Raw genomic sequence first — 23,004 nt, 5'->3', positions numbered from 1 at the left:
ATATTCATAAAATCTTGTATTTAATGAAATAAATTTTAAATTTGCAAGTTTAACTAATAAAAAGATTTAAAGTTCAACATTTTTAAATTATATACTTTCATAAAAATCAACTTAAAAGGACCAAAAAATAGGTTAAACATGACATTTTGCACTTATTATTGAAAATTTGATGAAAGTGATTTCAATTATAGTCAGACTTCAACAAATACTGATTTTAACAATGCCTGGTCTCATTATAAAAAATCTGAACCGTATTAAAGTTTTTTTATAACGTTTATATTATTTCTGTTTTTCAATAATTTTACACTTTTTATAATTTTAAACTGTAAATTATTTGTCTTGGTATTGGATTTAGCAGCAGTTTTTATGCTAATAGTATTTTTCAACAAATTAATGAAGTTTTAATAAGAACTACATTTTTAGGTGCACACGAACACTCGAGAAGCCAAGTATCACGTGTTTGAAGTAGCGACTCAGTGAGTATTTTCTGTCACAAATGACAAATAATCGCGATATTTATATTATTTTATTTCGTTTCTCAGAAATGGTGTATCATTGACAATTGTTCCTAAGTCGGTGGATGATAATGATGCTATTTTTGTACAAAAAGTACAATGGTTACCAACAGGCAATGGACTTGTATTTGTATACAAAAATGATTTGTATTATAAAATACAAGCATCGCGATCTAGTAGAATTATTAGAATCACATACTCAGGATCATCTGTTATTTATAATGGAATACCAGATTGGTTGTATCAAGGTAAATTATCTATCATTTATATTCAACGAACAAATGATTAATAATGTAATAAAATCTCTAAAATTGCCTATAAGATAAAAATAATTGGCAAATGATGACAAAAATCATTATTCATAATATGTTACATCTATACAACTACAGGAATTTTATTATTAATAAATTTACATAAAATTTGATTTACTTTATAATTATGTGATTTATAAAGTTTTAATATGAAATTAGAAAGAAACTATAATTTATCTCATGCATTATTTTTTTTTGTTATAAAAATAAATAAACAAATTATTAATTTCAAAATACCATTAAATTCATAGTAAGAAAAAGTATTTTTTATGCATATTTAATACTGAAATTTTGAATTGGATAAAAGTAACGTTTAATAAAACATTTTGTCCTACAAAACTTTTAACTTTAGTTGTGTTCGCTTGTGTTGTGAAATAATGGAGAAGACACATTGTACTGTAACAATCACATCTTAACACAGTTTCTTCCCAAGAGAGTTTTCACAAACAAAAATGAAGTTTTAGTTGTAAATAAATAATGATTCCGTAAATGGAGATCATACACCAAACCCTAAGGCATAACTCAAAGTGTGTGATATCCTACTCATTGTTACTTTTCATATTATGTAGTTTAAAAACGAATAATTTATGTTTCTCGCTAAGTTCAGTAAATTTTCTTATGCGAATAAACACGCGCTTGTTCATAAAACTATTAAAAACTTGAAACATAATTCAAACACGTTTGCTAGCGAGTAACAAACTAATGGATGTATAATTATTCTACTAAACTTTTAATATTAACCTTTAACACTGATCAATTAAACCTATTATTTATTTTTTTTTAAGAGGAAATTTTCAAATCGGATAAAGCGTTTTGGTTTTCACCGACCGGCAGATTTATGGCATATGCTTCGTTTAATGACACTTTAGTCGGCGAATACAAATATCCAGTTTATAATGAACGATCTCAATACCCATACTATCAGTCTTTACGCTACTCCAAGGTAATTGAAAATCCGGTCAAACACTGTTAGAACTACTCGTTGTTAGGCGTAATGATTTTAATTGAAATTCTGTTATGTTTATGAATTTAATATTTGACTATTTTTTTATGTAGGCGGGAACGCAGAATCCTATTGTTACCGTTTGGTTAACAGACTTAAAAAATGGTAGTGTAATTAATGTAACATCGCTTAACAAACCACAAGCATTAAATTTAGAAAGGTATGAACAAATAAATAACGCGATGACTTAATTGTTATGTATAACTATGTATTTCTAGTGAACTTTATCTTATGCATGTTAAATGGGCTGATGATAGACGTCTAGCTGTTGTTTGGATGAATAGGAAACGGACTACTATGGTCATATCAGTGTGTTCTGAACCAAATTGGGAATGTCAAGATGTAAGATCAAATATAATGATTCTTTAATACGTTTTATTAGATAACAATATTTAAGCAAAGGCCGTAATTAAATTATATTTTCAATAAATCGAGATATTTTTTATAATCAAAAATCAGTCATGTGACAAAATATTTTCTTCTTAAATTTTTGTAATTAAGGTCTGTTGAAAATCGAGCTTTAAAATTTGTTTTTATATTTTTTTGGCATCTTGGAAAAAGAGCTTAATTTTTTTGAATATGAACTAATTTTAATATTCAAATAAAATATACATCTTTATCTTAATTAATAACAGAATCTAGTGATACGACGAACTCAATTTTTTTAATTCAAACTTTGATCAAATAGTGTATCTTATTATTTACAAAAATAAATTGATAACGTTGTATTCATTTATCTTTACGTGTTAATTATTAGTCTTATGTCGAGAAAATTACCGATGGACTGGGATGGCTAGAAGGCACTCAAGTATTGTTTAATAAAGAAGGAACCAGTTATCTAGCCATTCTTCCTGTATCGGATGGACAGCATGGAACTTTTCCACATGTTTGTACTATAAATGTGTTTACACAAGTAATGGTTCCATTAACCACTGGAAGTATAAGCGTCATTAAAATTGTACAGTGGGATCTACAAAATCAGCTTATGTATGTAAAATTATTTGCTTAATCTAATATAATTAAATCATTCAAAATGAATATTTCAACAACCAAAATAACAACTTAACGTGTACAAGATTTTTTCGTCGAAAACTCGTAGAAATATGTGTTTTGGGTCTTATCCATCTTTTCATCTCGTATATGACAAGTGAGAACCAAAGGTGCCTTAGGAAAATTTTCAAAAGAAACGGTTACTTTATCTTTAATATTCCGGGTTATGTGATTAGATAACTAACGATTTAAAAGTTAGTTTTTTTTAAATTGGTCTTATAATTAGAGTCTAATTATTACCTGGTAGACTGGTCTAGTCTACCAAGTATAGCTAAGCCAACCCAACCAAATACAACCAATCGTGACCAAATGTTATACCAGTAAGTTATTGACTGAGGTACATCAAACCTTATGATATTTTTTATTGAAAAGGAATTTAATATGTTTTATTTAATTATAACACAAATATTAAAACCAAATTCATCGCAATTTTTATAATTGTTACAAATACGCTAGTTTTCGTTTTTATGGTTCCAATTATTGTAATAAATTAACTCTCTTTAATCCGTTACAGATATTTTGAAGCTGTACCAGAAGGAAAAGCAGCCCAACGCCATTTATATAAAATATCTGATAATATCAATAGTACAGCAAATTGGGAATGTCTCACTTGTCCACCAGTTAATGTGACAAAAAATGAGACTAAGTCGAATATTTCGACATCGTCAGATATAAGGTAAAGTACAGTTCACTTTTCAATTTTTTTTTTATTATGACTCTTTAATTATAAAAAAATAACTAATAGTAATATAACATAATTAAAACCTAGATAAAAAAACTTACCAACTTTAAACATATTATAACAACATTATTTAACCATATTGAGAGTAAAATTCAAAAAAGGGTTCCTAGTATAAGCAAGTCATACATAAATTTATTAAAATCATTAAAAAAAAAAAAAAAATGATTTTAATAATGACTTGTATATACCAGTGAATTTAACAATTTATGAAATTTAAGAAATTAACAATTTTAGCTAATTAATTTTTCAGTGACTCATTTCGACTTAGTCTTAAGGGATTAGAATCTTCCAAATTACCACAAGATTCTTGGCCAGTACGAACAAACTCATGTTTATATGTTCGAACACATTTTTCTCAGTATCCAAATTCAAAATACTACGTTTTAGAATGTTTAGGTAATAAAATATATTACTATTATTTTAATAATAGACGTGAGATAAAAGTATAAATTAAAATAAAACTAGTTTAATATAAAATTTATATTATATCTAACGACGAATGATGTGTGCTATCAATTATATTAGTTATATTTAATATAACCCATCATACAATTTTAGATCATTTTTATACACTTAAAATTTAAAAAATTCTGTTTAATAAATACCATTTAAAAATAATTACATTATTAACATATACATTACAGTATTTACGTTAAAACTATATTTTAGCTAATAATTTTCTTCATTTATTTATAGTAATGAGGTGCCCATTCTTTTAGTGTAAGACTTATTTTAAATAACCAATAAAATAAATAAATTTGGTAAGTCACGTACACAATTATACAAAAATAATGTTTATTTAACTAAAAACAACATATAAAAATGATTGTAATTTGTCGAATAAAAAACTAACAAACTTTTAGATCGTTAAAAGTATTTTAAAATATCACCTGTAAATTGCAATATAACTTTTATAATGTAAATAAAAATCTGCATTTTTAGTTAGTTTTTCGGAAGTGTTTAAAAATATTGATGCCACCTATAAAAAGAGCCTCTCCAAGTGACAACCAATGAGTTTTTAATTAAATCACTTATAAAAATTTAAGAAAACTCTTAATATTTTCTTTTAAATCGCATGACTAATAATTTGAAATGTATTATATATTATATTACATACTGTATTTTTTTAGGCTATTGCCTAATGTGTGTGCAATATTTTTAATTTTATGTCTGTAATGCTTCCATTTTGAAATTATTTTCTTCACTAACCATTCCTTCTTGGGTAAAAATTAAGTTACTGTACTATTATAATTTTTATAGGTCCTCAAGTTCCAAAAGTGATGTTGATGAATTTACAAACTAATCAAAAAGTAATGACATTGAACAATTACACACAATTAGCGGTCAAATATTCTACAATGGCCAAGCCAAATATTCAAATTATGCAGGCAAATTATTTACAAATAAATTTTTGATATGAAAAAGAAAATTTGTTTTTATTAAAATAATTATTTGTAATATCGAAATAATATTTTTTGCAGGTTGAAATTGAAAACGGATTTATTGCTCAAACAAAACTTATGTTGCCTCCAGCGTTTAAAGAATATGATGAAACAGCATTTCCTTTTATATTATACGTGTAAGATAGTGAATAATTTTTCTCGAATAAAGTTATTTGATTCCTAAAATTTATCTTAATAGAAAAGGAAAACCAGGGTCTCAATCAGTTACAGAAGAATGGTCAGTAGATTGGGCTACTTATTTGAGTAGCAATCGGAATATAATTATAGCCATAATTGATGGCCGTGGCACATTAGGTCAAGGTGACAGGCACAGACAGTCAATACATTATAAACTTGGCAGTATAGATATTCAAGATCAAATAAATGTTTTATTGTAAATTGGAGATTTTTAAAATGGTGAATTATTAAATATTAATAATGTTAAATGTATCTTTTATAGGTATTTGAGAGATACGCTAAAATTTATTGATCGAGAACGTATAGGAATATGGGGAAAAGGATATGGTGGTTATGCCACTGGAATGATTTTGGCCAATAAACCATCCGTTTTTAAATGTGCCTTGTCTATAGCACCAATAACAAATTGGTCACATTTTGGTAATTTTTTTAAAAATGAATATTTTTCGCAAAATTATTTAATTTTTTAACCGATGAGTGTAATTATAATTATGTATTCAAAATTTTAATTGTCCAAAAATATCACTTAATTTTTGTTTTACATATGGGTATTCAATAGTACACCCTAATATTTAAACTCTTATACAACTATATTTTTAATAACTTAGTTTTATTGATAGTGAGATAGAGCTTCATTTTGAATATTAAATTATAAAAGAAATATACAAAAAATAAAGATTTTCAGTGGCCCAAAAGGCATACAAATAATTAATAATGTTTAAAATGTACACTTTAATTATAGTATTGATGATTTTTTTTTTTAGATTCTGCATGGACAGAAAAAATTATGGGTACTCCCAATGTAACAGATAATTATCGGGGTTACGAGGATTCAAATTTAAATAAAAAAGCTAAATATTTAAAAGATAAGCTTTTATTATTAATTCATGGAAGCGCAGATGAAGTTGTTCACTACCAACATAGCATGATGATTATTAAAGCATTGACAGAAAATGGAATATTATTCAGACATCAGGTAAAATAATAAATACGTTTAATATTTAAACATTTTAAGCGATTTATTGATATGAAGTTTGTTTTTAAATATCACATAAAAAATAGTTCTAATTTATAACAATTTGAATTACAGACTTATCCTGATGAAGGCCATGATTTTGATGGCGTTACAAGACATTTGTTGCTATCAATGGAACACTTTTGGGATGAATGTTTTGGACCACTTGATTTTGACGACTGGGATGAAAGTCTGAGTTTTTTTACTTTCACCCAATAGCCCGCGGTTTTGAATTCTTATCCCGTTAATCCATTAGAAAACGGGTTAAAAATTCAAAAAACGCACACAAGTAAAAAACAAAAACCACAGGGTGACTAAATGAAAAACTAATTTGATATTTGCTCATAATAATTTCATAATTTGTAATCGCCAACTACCATCTATCAAATTTCTATATCGTTATAACTTTAAAAGATTACAACTTTTTCGAGGAAAAATGAATGAAGGGTTAGCTGTTAATATTATTTGCAAATATTAAATAACTACTATTTTTTATGTATTATACTAAATACAGTGCTTAATATTGTAAATATTTATGTTACTTTTATTAATATAAAAATGTGTTCTTCATGAAAGAAACTTAAGTTAGATTAGATTCGTTTAAAAGTAATTATTTATACATAAATTATAATTATATACATAATATTTTATAAAATCAATTTAATTTTTATTAACTGTTACATGTTAAATAGTACATTTAACATGTACAGTACGTATTAAGTACATACTTAGGAAACTTTGTCCTAAGCTTTGAGTTACAAATTATTGGTTAAATTCATGTTGTAATATATAGATCAAAACTGTTTATAATTGAGTTTTTAAACTTGGATTATGACTATATAATATTTAAATTTAAATTAAATATAAATCAATTTTCTTAAATTATTTTCCTCATAATCAATGAACTATTATTAATTTAATGTTACCCAGTTTTGATAATTAGGCTAAGAAAACATTTGTAACTATAAATGTATATAAAAAATTATTGAAAATACTTTTTAACTTTATTTATAACTCTCTGTAATTTTTATTTTAAATATGTTTTACCTAAAAAAAATATACGCTTGCGTGGTTTAAGAATTAATTATAAAATAATTTAATATTTTCATGCATAACCTATCAAAATTTTAGGAGTTATTAAAAACAAAAAGAATTATGTTGAAAAATTGAACAGCATATATCAAACATAATTTTGTTGTTATTTAATTGTTAATTTGTAAAATTAGTTTTAATTATGTTAAATTATAAAATAAGTTTACGACAGACTGAAATGGTACTCTATAAAACAATGCAAATTTCAACTTTTATTGTCATGGAAATCTTTATAAAAAATTTCAAGAAATAAATTTCTGATGAATTATTAACATTTATATTAATAAAATTGTTTGAAAAACTTGACTCTGTAACAATATGGTGGTAAAGTATTAATTAATATAAACATATAGAGAATGTCAAATACGATCATATTAAAATATACAGAATGATTCATTTATCATTGTGTGGATTACCCAATTACTTAAAAATAAAAATAATTTTAGGAATATTGTTTTTTTAGTTAAATAAATTTCTGGATTTCTCAATTTTCAATTACTTTTTTGGTTCATCATACATATTTAACTATTTTATGTAATAGAAAATTATCAAATTGAGTAAACAACTTATCGATTAAACTTTTGGAACTGTAATTTGAATTATCAATTTATATTTTCAAGTATTAAGTTTATATATCAAGTATTCTCATTTTTATACCTAGACGGCATGAACTGAAATATCTAGTTATAAAAATAGCAGCACCTCACTGTCACCTCCAAGTTAAATTTTAAAAACGCTAATAAATTCAAAAGTATAGTCCCAAAATTCGATATCCACCAATCATTTTATTAATTTACGAAATTATTTTTATTTTGTTTGTAATTAAGTAAGTTATAATTGAAACATTCTATAAATAAAAATTAACTATTTATTTGTAAACAATATAATAATATATACATTCCATCAAATTGCTCTGTTTCAAATGTGTATAATATATAAAATTAAATAAATGCTGTGTTTTAAATAATGACCAAAAATGTATTCAATGTTTAAATTTTATTATTCATTGATTAAATTTATCAATGAATAACAAATTTTAGACATTTCATATAGTTTATTAATTAACTATAATTCAATAATTATAAATTGTCCTTACATTTATAAATATTTAATAAATTATGTATTTTTTTAAAGAATTAATTGATTATATTTTATTTGAATTGAATACATTCGGCTGTGTTTTGATTATGTGTAGTTTTTGTTGTTATTGTTAAGTTTTTAGCCATTTTTTAGTATAATTTAAGCCCAAAAGTATCAAAATCCGTCCAATACTAAACATATATACAATATAATATTTTAATTCTATAACTATGCACAGCAAAAAAACAGGTTTTTTTATTTAGCTGGTTTTTTTTTCTATTTTAAATATCATAATTTTTTTTATTTGTATGTTAGTGTTTATTTAAAATACTATAATATTATTGTATGGTTCAACATTGAATTGAAATGTATATATTGAATTATATGATAAAATCAACAATTTTAACGAATATTAAAAACCTGATCTTTAAATTAAAAAATATAATAATTATATATATTAAGTATAAAAAGTCAAAGTAATTTTCAATACAAATTAATTTTTGTAATATTTTTAATTTACAACTGTTTAAATTTATTTTTATTGAATAATAAATTGCAAACAAATAGCATTTATTTACAAATAATAATTATTTCAATAGTAAAAAATTTTTATTTGTGTGTATTATTCTATTATATTATTGCTATACATTGTTATTATTCATGAGCAGTTATCTATTGATATTTTTATCAGTTACAAGTAATTTAATTTGTTATATAATGTATTATTTAATTTATTATCATATTATGGTAATAGAACAATGTCTACCAAATGATTAAGAAGTGTTATTTTTGTTGTTATACATAATTAAACGATGTGCACGTGTGTTTTGAAATATGTGTGTAGATAAAAAAATTATATCTCTAAGATAATTATAATAAATAAATTACGTAAATGAGTAGGTATATCGTTGATTGTTTTGTGAAACCTGTGAGTTTGTTGGAATTGAAATATTTTATAATTAACCATTGTTTATAATTATGTTAATGTTGTTTTATGTGTAATTTTAAGTAATACAATTATTATTATGGAATAAAGTATACATTTTAATTTGAAAATGGTTTTTATTATTTATGATATAATATCTATCATTTTGTTTTTGTAAGTTGAAATTTTCAGAAAATTCCGACTGTAATATTTCTATTTAAAAAAATTCACTTGAGTTAGCAGTAGCGTATGCTGGAATTTAGTTTTGGGTAGGGTTTTTTACTGTAGGTAGATGATACATCCGTAGGAGTTTTATAATTCCCCACACTCATTGCTATATAGCTAAGTTAGTTTTGGGTAGTTTAAAACTCCAGAATTTGCATACTCCTCTATCAATCGAAATGTGACATAGTGAGGATTAGGTCCTTTCATCATTCACGAATGAGGTTAACAAAATATTTTATTACATTATTTATACAAAATGCTCAACTCACCTACAACTTTTGATTAAATCTCAATTTTGATTAATGAATTGGTACTCTACAATTTAAAATGTTATTTTTTATTGTTTGACTGTAATAAGAATAAAAGTATAATATATATAATTTTGAGAATTGCTAGATATATCTGATACATTCTGTATACACTTAATATTTAATTATATCAAAATCAGTTGTTACGTCAACTCATGAAATCTACGTAATTAGTTTTATACTTAAGGTCATTTTAGTACTTAACTATTTAAAAATAATGCAAATCAGATAGTATTTTTAAAAATAATATATTATAATAAACATGCATTAAATGGAATAATAAAAAAATTATTATTTTGAATAGTTCTATTTATTTATGTAACTAAAAAATCTACACATGTAATATAATAATTATATTACATTATAAATTATTTATATGAAAAAACTCAACCTCAAAATTTAAATAAGTATATGAATACTACAGTTAATATTTATATTTATAAATAATAATTTATAAATTAATGTAATATATATGTTAATATAATTAATTACATCTATAAAAATGGACAACACATTTTTAAAAAATCTATTATTTTACATTATGATAAAAAACCCGTCTTTTAATAATTTCAATAATATTTATATTTTAATTTTCATAATTTTATGATTAAATATAGATTATGTCATAAAATTATTTTTGATAAAATGTAAACAGTGATATCAAGGTTTTTAAAAAATATAAAAATTATAGGTTAAGCAAAAATGAATTTTAATAATAATTTTTTAATTTTAAATTAAAAAATTAAATATACATAAAATTCCTAACACTATGGTTCTAATTATAAAATAATTATACCCAAATAATTTTATAAAAAATCATTTTTAATACTTGGTTGAGACAAACAAGTTCTGCTTGTTTTATTAATTGATAAAATAATTTCTTGGAATCGATGTTCAAGTTAAATATTTAGATCTTATACAATATTATTTTAAAACGTGTACGTTAATTCCGTGGCTTACATCCAAAAAAGAATGAAAAGCATTATATTTTATGCAGAGAAGGATATTTTTTTGTCATGTGCTAAAAATTTATGTGTATTTTTATCGAAAAAGTTTGTTTTTGGTAAGTCATTTAAAAAATCGAATTGTACTTGACATCATTGAAATGATATATTTATTTTTGCTCGTATACAAAATTGAAAATATATCAGCTATTTAAAATAGCCACAACACCTCATATAATTTTATTTACATAATTATACATAAATATACATAATTTAAATATTTGGCCAGATTTTATAAAGTTAACGAAGAGTTCCATGTAATATAATTTTTTTATTTCATAGATGTATATTTGACGTCCTAACATTTTTATAAAATTGAATGTCGATCATTAAATTATTACGACAAAATATGCTTGTACAAATAAATAAAATCAAGAATAAATACTTAAAAATAACATAATTGTGATAAAATTTTATATCAAAATTATGTTAGCATCGACATAAAAGTAAGTATTAATATGTTAAGCTTCACAATAATATTTGGAGTTAAAACATGGATATCTAATTTAACTATGAAGTATAAATTGTCAACATCTAAATTGTAGGCACAAAACAAGTTTAAATAAATAGTAAATTATGAGTTATTATTAGGATTAGAAAAATGATGCAATAATAACCTATATTAAAAAAAAAAAAAATTTTAATTCCAAAAACACATAGTAGATCATTAAAATGTTCAATTTCTACATAATAAATGGAATTATGAATTTTAAAAATATCCATATCGCCCCGATAAATCTACAACTAGGTTAGGATCGATATAAAATGATTCTTCAAAATTACATGTTTAAGGACTTTTGCAACAAACGACTTTGAGACACTACGTAAGTACCTCAACGTCCGATTGTCTAACAGATATAACGGTTACATTGTATAAGATAACTTAACAACTACAACTTCTTTAGTATAGATTCCATAGAAATTCAAGAGGAAAAGTTTTCTTCAAATATTAAATCAAAACTTCGTTGGCAGCGATTCCTGCACATTTATAGTTAAAATCCAAGTTATCAAAAATAAGAACATTTTAGAAGATAATAGAAACTATTTGTCATTTTCACCATAAATAAAAGTAATAATTCATGGACAATATAGCAAAGTAACCTTTAAAAAAAATGTGTTGCATTTGTTCGATTTAAATTTTTAAATTTACTTATGTGTTTTATTTGTTATTACCCTCTACCATTCGGATTAAACATAAGGATCGATGGAATATTGCCTTTTATACTTCCTTTAATTTATTTTTCATGTAAAATAACAATTATATTTATTTATTTATGTCTATGCTTAACATCCTCTCTAAAAGTTATTACTTATGCTAAAGATGACGAGAAACGATCTACATAACCCAGCCAGTACCGGATAAAGTGGGGGATTAGGAAACCATGACAATGAAATAGAATCTTGTGTTTTTTACAAGTGACAGCATGGAAGCATTTAAACGGGGTGCGACTAGAAAAGCATTTGACACGAGTGAAAATTTTGAGGGGACTGTAATTTTTTCAAGAAAAAAATATAGCCTTGGAAGGGGAAAATTTTCTTTTTAAATTAATTTTAATGAATTTTTCTATTTAGTTACTTTTATGACAATATATTATAATTTTTCGTACATGCTTTATATATGGATATGTATTATATCATAAGTATATTACATGTATACTGATTTTTATACATATGCGAGTGCGGTAGTAAATAGAATGAAACGTGATATTATAATACAGTCATTAAAATTGATAAGGGAGAATATTGTGGAAATAATATTCTATTTTTAGTCATATCAGTTTCCTTGTATAAGTGTTATTACTTACGTATCTTATTCATAAATAAAGACCGGATTTTCATGTAAATGCATATTCTTCATTAACCTAGCTTGGATAGTTTTTATTAAAAATATTACCGTTTTGTACGTATAGATTCTAAATATAATTTATTTATCTGCATATTTTACATGAGTTTACATTTATCGCACTTAGCCCTATTGTGTTTTTTTTTTAAATATTTTATGCATTCTTAAGCTACATTAAAATCATATTTGTTTTTAGTAATAAAAATTATATAATTTACTTTTTGTGTTTATTCAAAACGTAAAAATAGCAATGTACAAGTATATATTAATAATGTGTATTTCACTCATATGATTTTAACATAAAATAAATAAAGTATTTTTAAAAAGAGTAACCTGAAATATTTAATAGACTAAAGGTTATTAGATTTGTCAAAATAAAGTGATATTATCTGTGAACAATGAGTAGATGTTTGAGGTTGTAACTTTACCTTGGAAATGATAAGAAATGCAGAGAAGAAATTTTTTGAATGAACTTTTTTTTAGCGTTTAGCAATGCAGAGGAAAATTATTTGCTAAGCGAACATTTTTTTTGAAATATTAAGGGGCGCAAAATACTCTTTGCACCCCATGTACTGGTGTTTAATGCAGCCTCTATAACGGTTATGAAAGTATATTTTATACAAATATTTTATTTTATAATGAAAAGGATATAACATGATTTTTAAAATACGATTAATTAAAACTGTATGTTAGCTTCGATGCGAAGCTGAGAAGGTATTGGTTTTACTAAGATGTGTTTATTTTTTTTATTTTTATTTTTTGTGTCTGTTACCACTTTTTCTCAGCTCTCACCGAACGGATTTCTTTCAACGATACGTCAAAAGATCACAAATCGTATTTAGTCGAAGACATTACCCTTAAAAATTGAAAAAAATTCCCTCGTTCCCCGTAAATGGGGGAAACCTCCAAAAAATTACAAATTTAAAAATTGCTAATTTTCGAAATTTTTTCAATTTTTTTTACTTAAAACTGTTATAACTTTTTTAAAAATGAACATATCAATATAAATTTTTTTTTATAGATGCTTGATGTCTTTACCTATCATTTGGTATATGTTTTTTATAAATCTGACCCTTTATCTGCCCACGGGGGGGGGGTTTTAATATGACAACTTTTTCAACTTAACTTTCGANTAAAATGACAACTTTTTCACAAAAAATTAATTTTTTCAACTTAACTTTCGAAAATGTTCCGGAAGGTCTGACACTTTTATATATATCTTAAATTAAAGCTAATGTAATGTACTTTATTATGAAATAAAAAAATTTGAACTCTAGATTTGTCTTCATGTTAAAAACGGCTACGGAATGCTAATTTTGTGTGAAATTTCACTATTTTATATTTTTATTTTTTATTTTAAAGTGCTATAACTTTTTAAAAAATGTATGGATCAATACAATTTTTTTATAAGAAATAATATTTTTTAAAAATCTCTTTCATTCGACATACTTTACCTTAATCAGGATATTAATAAGGAACTAGCAGATCATGTAGCTTTTGGAATAATACACCAATTTTTTTAAATTAAACACTATCTAAAGATTTGCACCGAAGCGTTTTTTTTTTATAGTGATTTTAATCACTGTCAGATATCATTATACTTGATCCAACTATGCCACGTCACCACTGTGCCGCGACCCTCCCGTGCTGGGTTTTTTTTAACGTTTTTCACTAGGTAATACTATGATTTACAATTATCTTGACATTTATTATTTATTTTTATTACTTCAATTTGAAAATTTATTAGCTATTGATTAAAATGTTTATGTTGTTTAGTGATACTGACTTTATTGATAATTAATAAAAATAAGTACGTGGTATTTTATTAATTAACAGCATCGTATACATATAATTGAGATAAATAAGAACAATAAAATATGTTTGTATCATATTAGTATTTTATATGAGATAATTATACTGCAATTAGTATTAACAAACATATTTGGCATCATTGACGATGGTATATATACGCGTTGTTAATTTAGTATAGTGTTTTTTATGGTTTTGGTTAGTGTAATACTTTTGACCAAATATTATTATTTAATATTTTTTGTAAGTAAGTATCATTATTAAAATTAATGCTTATTGAGTAATTATAGATTACTCCAGAGTGTTTTATTGTTAAAAAGTAATGTGTAATTTCATTTTTTTCTATGTTTACTTTTTTTTATCTTTGTTAAAAATTATTTTTGTTCTAAAATAAATGGTTCTAATGAAATATATCATTATTTTTATTACACAACGATTTACTAATTTAAATACAACTGAAATAATTAAGACATTTTTTCTTTACGTTTTTTACTCAATAAATTATATTATTTTAATATTTAAAATAAAAATAATCTTGCTCTGAAATTAAACTAGATGGCAGTAAATGAACACCATCATTAGCAATAGTCAATAAATTATGTTTATTCAACTAGTAACAAGTAAAATTATTCTCTAGATATTAAACTTTTATTTTGGATTAAATATGAATATATACTTTAAATTGTACTAAGTAGACATGTATACCGTTTTAGATAATTAATACCTACTTAAGTGCAACTAGAATAACATTTTTAGGGACTAAATGTATTTTACTCCGCACTTAAAAAATATATTTATTTTAATAGTAAACATATTTGTACAAACCTTTGGGGCCCTCCCTAGTCTTCCTAGGTGCGTCTATAAACATTTATTATAACAACTTTGTACATTTATTTATTTAGTTCATCTATTTACAGTTATAAAGAATTCTACCCAATTATTTCACCTGATAATGATATTTTCATAAAAATGTGTAGGTCAAAATTTAATTTATTGTAAAGAACCATAGTCAATATCTTGTTTGTTTTTAAAAAAAAGTATTTACACGAATAGATATTAAGGGTAATTTTCATAAGTTAAACGGGAATCTATAATTTTTCTTCTATTATGTGGAGAACTGTCTAAATAAGATTTTGTCTGGTCAATAACCAGTTTTGTATTATTATCTTATTAGTTACATATTTTATATTCAATTTTTAGTTATATGCAAGAGTATTGTAACGTACAATAATTTTTATCTAAGTGTTATGATAAAAATAGAGTTTCGCTAAACATTACCGAGCTCTTTACATATTCTAAATTTTTAAACGCTAATATTTCTAAAAGTAATTTTACAAAACTGGTTACTAACTAATCAAAATTGTATTTAATTCACTTCCCATGTAATATTAGGTTCCCATTAAAATATCTAAAATTAACCCTTAAGAAATTTTTTTCTTACAATAAACTTGATATGGTTCATAAAAAATAAATCAATTATTAATTCACACACTTTTATAAAAAAAAATAATTTATAACAAAAATTTAGTGGGTAGTATGTTAATATAATATATTGACCGTATTTCCAGCCATGCTTGACATTAGTGGACATAACAGAAAAAATTGTATCTAAACTGATCAATGTTATACCAATCAGTATAAAGTTTGGACTATGTACATCATATAATTTGATTGATAACTGATAATCACTGTAATAATCATTGTGGTATTATTTAAATATTTACATATACATATGGTCAAATAAAAATTTAGAAAAACAGTATTTTTTGTTATGTAATTTAATTATTTTTTCAAATAGTAAATGCAAATGAAATTTTAATTAAAATTGTTAATGTTATCTAAATAAAGGATGATTTATCAATAACCAAAATGATCTAGTAGGGTAAGTAATGACTGTCAGTACTTGGTTTAGGACGAGGGAATTGAATACTTCAACTAATTTCAAACTACATTTTTAGAATGAAACATGTCGTGTGACTTAAGCTTATTTTATAAGATTGCTCAACATACATATTTGTATTAAATTTATATTAAAAATCATACAAAATATTCTAATATTTACAAAATAAATGCTTCTTAGAGACCTCTTAGTAGTTTTTCCCAAGTCAAGCACTGATGCCAGGAAAATGTATCACATTGCCTTAAATATCACGTTGAATTAACGTTGATCGAAAAAATTATAAAAATACTAAAATAATAAATGTACTAAATATTAAAATAATGATTTAATAAAATTTAACGGTGTATTATTTTAATTTTAATGAATTGATTAATTATAATTACACATTTTATACGTTCATTAAATGTAAGTATATTTGAACATAGTAACGATTTATTTAACAGAAAATGTCAGTTGAATTGAAGTTTGAAGATAAAAAATTTTCAGTGAATATTGTTTGGTTACGGGATAGTTGCAGGTGTGTTTGTCAATTCAGCTTTCGGTCATTTGTTTATAGTAAATACGCTTATTAATACATCAAATTAATTTTTCTTACGTATTAGATGTCCAAAATGTTATAATTCATCATGTTCCAGTCGAATAACTACAATTGATCAATTTATTACAAATATAAAAATTCAAATCTCAAGTTGTAAACAAGAAAATAATTCGGTTTTGGTTGAATGTAAGTATTTAAATAGGTTGTATTTATCACTTTTGGAGGGTCAAAAGATACATTTTTAAACTTCGTTCCTTAAATAATTAGGGTCTGATGGACATAGTTCGACTTATGATATTAAATGGATTTATGATATATGGACTTCAAACAATCAATCTAAAATCATACCACATCATTGTTTTGGCAAAGAACTCGGAAGTTTACCTCCTAGACTACCTATCGACTGCGTAAACCAAAAAAAGGGTCAACAAGAATTAATGAAATCACTACTCAAATATGGTGTAGGAATTGTTACTAATGTGAGTTTTAACAAAAAATTTAAAACAACATTTATCATTATTTCACTTGCAACATGAATACGACAATTATTTTCTTTTAGCTTCGATGCGAAAACAAAAAACTATCGAAAATTCAAATGTTGTAGTAATTAAAACCCCCGTAATTTTAAATTGAATAATCTATTGATATATAGTTTATTTGTGAACATTTAAATATACGTTAATGGTATATATATACAATTAATTTAACTGATAAATTAACATTATTTTACATAATCATCATATAGCACCTTTTTTTTTTTTTACCTTCGATAAGTAGGTATTAATTTTAATATGATTTGTTTTTTTTATTATTTTTGTTTGTGACGCTCAATTTCAGCTTTCGCTGGACCGATTTTAATGAACAATACGTCAAAAGATCACAAATTGTATCAAATCGAAAAAATTACCTCGTTCCTCGAAATTGGGGCGACTTCCCCAAAAAAATTACAATTCTTTAAAATCGGTAATTTTTGACATTTTTCAATTTTTTTTTTTAAATTTCCATAACTTTTTTAAAAATGAACAAATCAATATAATTTTTTTTTTATAGATACGTGAGATATTTAAATTTTATTTTTTATATTTTTTTTTATAAATTTGACCCTTTACCTGTCCACAGGGGGGATTCAAAATGACATCTTTTTCACAAAAATTAATATTTTTAACTTAACTTTTGATAATGTTCTGGAAATACTGACACTTTTATATAGGTCTTAAATTAATATTTATGTAATATACCCTAATTTGAAAAAAAAATTTGACCTCTTCATGGTTAAAACAATTACTATATTCAATAATAGGGTATATTTGTGTTAAAATTCTGGGTTTTGTATTTTATTTTATTTTAAAATACCTTACAAAGGTTTGGTTGAGTTATTTGTAATTGTCATAGCATAAAAAGTTAAATTTATTTAAATTTTTTTCGTTCTTTCAAGTCGAAAAAATAACTTAGAATATCTTTTCTATGACTAGGGTACTTTTTACGATATTTTTCTATCACCTAAAATAACAAAAATTGCATTTTAAGTTTTGATTTTCGAAAAAATTGTTACTTAAGAACATACTTTCAATATATATTGCTTTTCATTTTCATTTTTAGTGAGCCGGGTGTTAAATTCTTTCATTAACTTTACCCCTCATTCGGCAGCATCATTTACAACACTTAAATGTTTTAAAATATTTTTGGCTTCTACGTAACTTTTAATGTTAGGCCAATTTTTTGGAATTTGGCTAAAAATTCCATGTTTAGTTGGAATCTTTGAAAAAAGTTTTTTGAATTATTTGTCAATAAGACTGGTAAATTTTTCTTTAAAAAGGTTGAAACGTCTTCAACTTTTAAAGTATACATTTTTTTTTAGTATTATTATTAATACGATCATCAGACAATGATAAACAAGTTGTTTCTTTCCCTAGATACCATAAATGAATAATAATTTTTTTTATTACCAATTTAACCACTTTTGGGTCATCAATTTTATCATTTTCAAGTCTTCTTAAAAAAAGAATGTCATTATAAGGTGCTTTAATTGCATCTGGTCATCTAAACCAAAACTCTACATAACACTTAACTATAAAACAACACCCTGTTTTTAATTTCTGCTTTTGTTATTGTAAATTGTTCGTGAAATAATAACATTTTTAAACAATAAATTCCCTTATACATCCACTTAGCATGATGATAAGCTCCTGTACGTAGAAAGTGAATACCTCTAGGTGGTATACTACCCAAAAAAATAATAATAAGTTCCAAAAATTCTTTATAATCGTCTCTCGGTTGATTTTCATTTAAAGTTTCTATATAAAATTTTATAATGTCATCGGCTATACTAAACAATATTTGTTTGACCTCTATATTGCTTTTATAAGTATTAGAGCGTGTTTGGTCTATTTGTTTCCAACCATTTTTGAAACGTTTAAAAATAGGAATTTCGGGGCCGGACATTGCTGTTAGTTTGGAGTACGATAAAACAGAATGCAGAACAATTTCATAATAATTGAAAATAAGTGTCAATCCGCATATTGTAAAATAATGCACGTAAGCAATCTCCATTGGAAGGTAATTTATTACCTGTTATTTGACTGATCATATGACTTATAAGAAAAATAGGATGTCGTGGGCCTTATAAAAAAAATCTGTGATACACTAAATTATAAAAAAAAATCTTGAATATTAACTTCAAAATAGCAATAGATTTTAAAACGAACATTTAAGTGATTATTATCATCTTTTACATAGTATCTATAATTTAAAAGTCATTTGAATTAGGCAAAGAAAAACTGAATGAAAATAAAATAAAAGCTGATAAATATAATCAAATTAACTTCATATATCTACAAACAAATGTTATTAATAAATAATATTAACAAAAATATAGTTGAAAACATTTTACCAAAATTAAGTGATTTTTTTACTTTTAACGCTTAATTTCAGTCAGTATTATAGAAAAATTATAATAAATTTTTTTTTATTTGTGAATTTTTATAAATATATTTTATGTTTTTTAATTTTGTTGTATTCTCAATATTTAGAGAGATATTGTCAAAAAAAAAAAATTTTCTTGAGACAAAAATTTTTTATTAGTATTTTTTAATTTTTATGCTTAGCGGTCAATGATATGTAAATATATGTAAGAATCTTTTATATAAGTAATATGTTTTCCTACAAAATTAATTAGTTTTTTCCGTCATCTTAATATTTTAAAAGATACACGCAAAATACTATATTTCTACCCCTTTTGGAGATTTTTCAACCTCTTTGAGGCACGTGAAGAAGTTGACCTAGAATATTCAAATTTTATGAATAATTTTATTTACTACATAGAAAAATATGTGGGGTTCTCATTCAATTTTTTAATGTTGGTCAAAAAAGGACCACCCTAATACATATGTATAAAAATCCATTATATTTATGTGTAGGTTGAGCCAACGGTTGAAGCTACAGAAAATGTTATACGCTGTTTAGCGATTCCTCAATCAACACTTTTTGGAACAGCAATGTGGACAGTCGGAAACAAAGAGGGACACGTCGACACAGCATATCTAAATGTTCCATTAGTTGTTCATACTGATAGTACATATTTCTGTGAAAGTCCTAAGTACATTATTTATTAAATTTGAGAATAAGCATATTGGTTAATAAAATATAAAACAAAATATCATCTTAAATCATTTTTAGGGTTCAAATTTTTCATATGTTAGAAAGAGATAGCAATGGTACAGGTGGTGAGAGTACATATGTTGATGGCTTTAAAGTAGCAGAAATATTGAAACAAGAAAACCCAACACACTTTAAAAATTTGACAGAAATTGAAATAGAATCAGAATACATTGAGCCAGGTGCGCATTATAAATGTACCGGACCGGTTATTAAAGTTAATAAGACAACTGGTGAGATATATCAAATCAGGTAATTAAAAAATATCAAATTATTTATTTTTCCTTACTTATTATTTGATTATGATACATTTAAGTAATTGTATAGACTTCGTTGAAATATTTTGTTAAATTTTAGAAATACTTTTAAATGTGTAAAAATAGCACTATTGCTGAGGGTACAGAGATAACGTATCAATAGTATTTAAGTTCTTCATTAAATATTTTCTATTAAAGATATATTTTTAAATTTCTTTACATAAAATATGAAACTCAATTTTTTGGTAATAATGGGTTTTCATTAAAATGATTGAAAAAATTATATTATAACCAACTTTGTTGGATGACGTTATTTAGAGCCGGAACCCAACATTTTTTACGGGGATAGTAGATACTATAAACAAATTTGTTGATTTGTTCTTAATCAACAAAATGTAAGGAGCTAATAAAATGTCAACTTATATAATATATATATATATATATATATATATTTCTAACTATAATAATTTATCAATTGTCATGAGAATTTCCTAAATTCTTGGCCACTTCAAGAACCAACTTTGGTCTTAATTATATACTCACGAAGAAAAAATATTTATGTATCTATAATAGTTGATGTAAAAAACAGTATAATGTAAAAAATGACTAATTACTTAAAAATCAAATATTTTAAATAATTACAATATTAATGTCATACAGATTTAGTATTAACGATCGGAGTCCTAAACCACCAACACGGATCCAGGAATTTTATGAAAGTTATGCCCATTTTGTTGAAATATTGAAACGAGAAGATTTATATTGGAAACAATTGTTGGTACCAGGAACAGTTTTATTTGTTAACAATTGGAGATTATTTCATGGTCGAACAAAATTTACGGGTAGACGATTTTTTTGTGGATGTTATGTGTCTGAAAGTGACTTTTCAAGCAGAGCAAGAGTTTTAGGACTCATTTCTTAAAATATAATCTTTTACTCATTAAACTTTATTTTATGTCACTGAAATAAAATAATGAATTTTATATAAAATATATTTATACGAAAACGAAATATACAATTTGATTTTATAGCTTTTCTGATATATTTTTTTAAATCCATTTAAGAATTAATCCTTAATAATGACAGTCTCATTACTCTATCACGATTTAACTTCAGAAATATTAAATCATAAAATATCATAATTATTATCTAAAATTATCTAAATTTATATAATTTTTATGTTAATTATTTGATAAACAATCATCATAAAATTTATTTTTTCATGTTTTTTTTCTTTCTCTAATTTTGTACATAAAATAAATTAAATAAATATGCAACAGAATCGTCTTAATTCGTAGATTTTTTTTTAAACATACTGTATTTAAATCTCTTAGAATTTCATTTCACTCTTAGTTTCAATGCGAAACTGAAAAGGAATTAATTTTTTAATGGTATATGTGTTTTTTTTTTATGTGTGTCCATGAAATATTTAAATTTTTTTAGTCCAATTTTAATTATAAATACATTAAAAAAACCCAATTTTAATCCTGTCTCAATTTTAAAAATTTAGAAAAATATCTCAAATTTATGCTACTATAAACAATTATATATACAATATTTATTTCCTGCATTTTAAAACTATTTGAAAAAGTAAAGACCTTATAAAATTTTAATAGGGTATACTGGATAAAATAAACTTCAATGAAAAACCCATGTAAAGGAAGGATTTGAAAAAGACCTAGGCTTTTAAAAATTTGTTTTCAACTGAATTATTGAAAATAGTCCGGAACGTCTGATCATTTATAGCAAATTAAAGCTCTTGATGTGTATTACAATATAAATTATATGAACCCAAAAAGTTGTACTTAAAAACTAATCGTATAAAATAAAGTGGATTAACTAATTTAACATTTATGTTTTACTTTAATAAAATAAAGTTGCTCTTTATTAGGATGTTCAATATTTTTAAAATCCGAAAATTTGAGAAGTGCCACTCAACATTAATTTTTTGAGAATCTAAAAATAATATTTATAAAATTTGAAATTTATATTACATTATTAACAGTATACAAAAGCTCACAGTTTAGAAAAATGTAGAAATTTATAGTTATTTGAATATTTTCGTTCAAGTTTTGATTTATAAAAAAATTCAT

The 23,004-nt window shown here is 24.0% G+C and overlaps 2 protein-coding genes across 7 annotated transcripts in view; both read left to right on the top strand.

Annotated features, from left to right (window-relative positions):
- The window catches only part of LOC126907442 (prolyl endopeptidase FAP-like), a 117,569-nt gene extending 110,658 nt beyond the window's left edge, over window positions 1-6,911 (top strand). For 5 of the 6 annotated variants that reach the window (XM_050688727.1, XM_050688726.1, XM_050688728.1 and 2 more), the window contains 14 exons: window positions 424-476; window positions 543-763; window positions 1,612-1,769; window positions 1,883-1,989; window positions 2,048-2,171; window positions 2,587-2,816; window positions 3,394-3,555; window positions 3,872-4,017; window positions 4,882-5,009; window positions 5,103-5,200; window positions 5,263-5,457; window positions 5,524-5,681; window positions 6,026-6,237; window positions 6,352-6,910. In XM_050688727.1, the coding sequence (XP_050544684.1) occupies window positions 424-476; window positions 543-763; window positions 1,612-1,769; window positions 1,883-1,989; window positions 2,048-2,171; window positions 2,587-2,816; window positions 3,394-3,555; window positions 3,872-4,017; window positions 4,882-5,009; window positions 5,103-5,200; window positions 5,263-5,457; window positions 5,524-5,681; window positions 6,026-6,237; window positions 6,352-6,495 (2,136 nt within the window). In that variant the 3' untranslated portion in view covers window positions 6,496-6,910. Of the gene's footprint in view, window positions 1-423; window positions 477-542; window positions 764-1,611; window positions 1,770-1,882; window positions 1,990-2,047; window positions 2,172-2,586; window positions 2,817-3,393; window positions 3,556-3,871; window positions 4,018-4,881; window positions 5,010-5,102; window positions 5,201-5,262; window positions 5,458-5,523; window positions 5,682-6,025; window positions 6,238-6,351 lie in introns of all 6 variants that reach the window. The other variant, XM_050688723.1, reaches the window with a different exon arrangement.
- A 7,775-nt stretch (window positions 6,912-14,686) lies between these two features.
- Window positions 14,687-21,941, top strand: LOC126907448 (trimethyllysine dioxygenase, mitochondrial-like). The gene is made up of 7 exons (XM_050688741.1): window positions 14,687-14,805; window positions 16,906-16,979; window positions 17,065-17,186; window positions 17,268-17,479; window positions 20,417-20,595; window positions 20,676-20,906; window positions 21,572-21,941. Exons 1-7 carry the CDS (start codon window positions 14,752-14,754, stop codon window positions 21,831-21,833), a joined length of 1,134 nt encoding a protein of 377 aa, XP_050544698.1. The 5' UTR covers window positions 14,687-14,751; the 3' UTR covers window positions 21,834-21,941.
- The last annotated feature ends 1,063 nt before the right edge of the window (window positions 21,942-23,004 follow it).

This window comes from Daktulosphaira vitifoliae, unplaced genomic scaffold (genome assembly GCF_025091365.1).
Source record: "Daktulosphaira vitifoliae isolate Bord-2020 unplaced genomic scaffold, ASM2509136v1 Scaffold_5, whole genome shotgun sequence".
NCBI lineage: Eukaryota > Metazoa > Arthropoda > Insecta > Hemiptera > Phylloxeridae > Daktulosphaira > Daktulosphaira vitifoliae.
Note: the sequence above shows the minus strand (reverse complement) of the source record. Positions and strands in the feature narration are given on the sequence as shown.

Bases quoted from the DNA above. Each gene is read 5' to 3' on its own strand.
- LOC126907448 (XM_050688741.1), top strand. From the start codon at position 14,752: ATGGTTTTGGTTAGTGTAATACTTTTGACCAAATATTATTATTTAATA. The intron at 20,596-20,675 runs GTACATTATTTA...AATCATTTTTAG, and splicing joins TATTTCTGTGAAAGTCCTAA to GGTTCAAATTTTTCATATGT. The intron at 20,907-21,571 runs GTAATTAAAAAA...AATGTCATACAG, and splicing joins GGTGAGATATATCAAATCAG to ATTTAGTATTAACGATCGGA.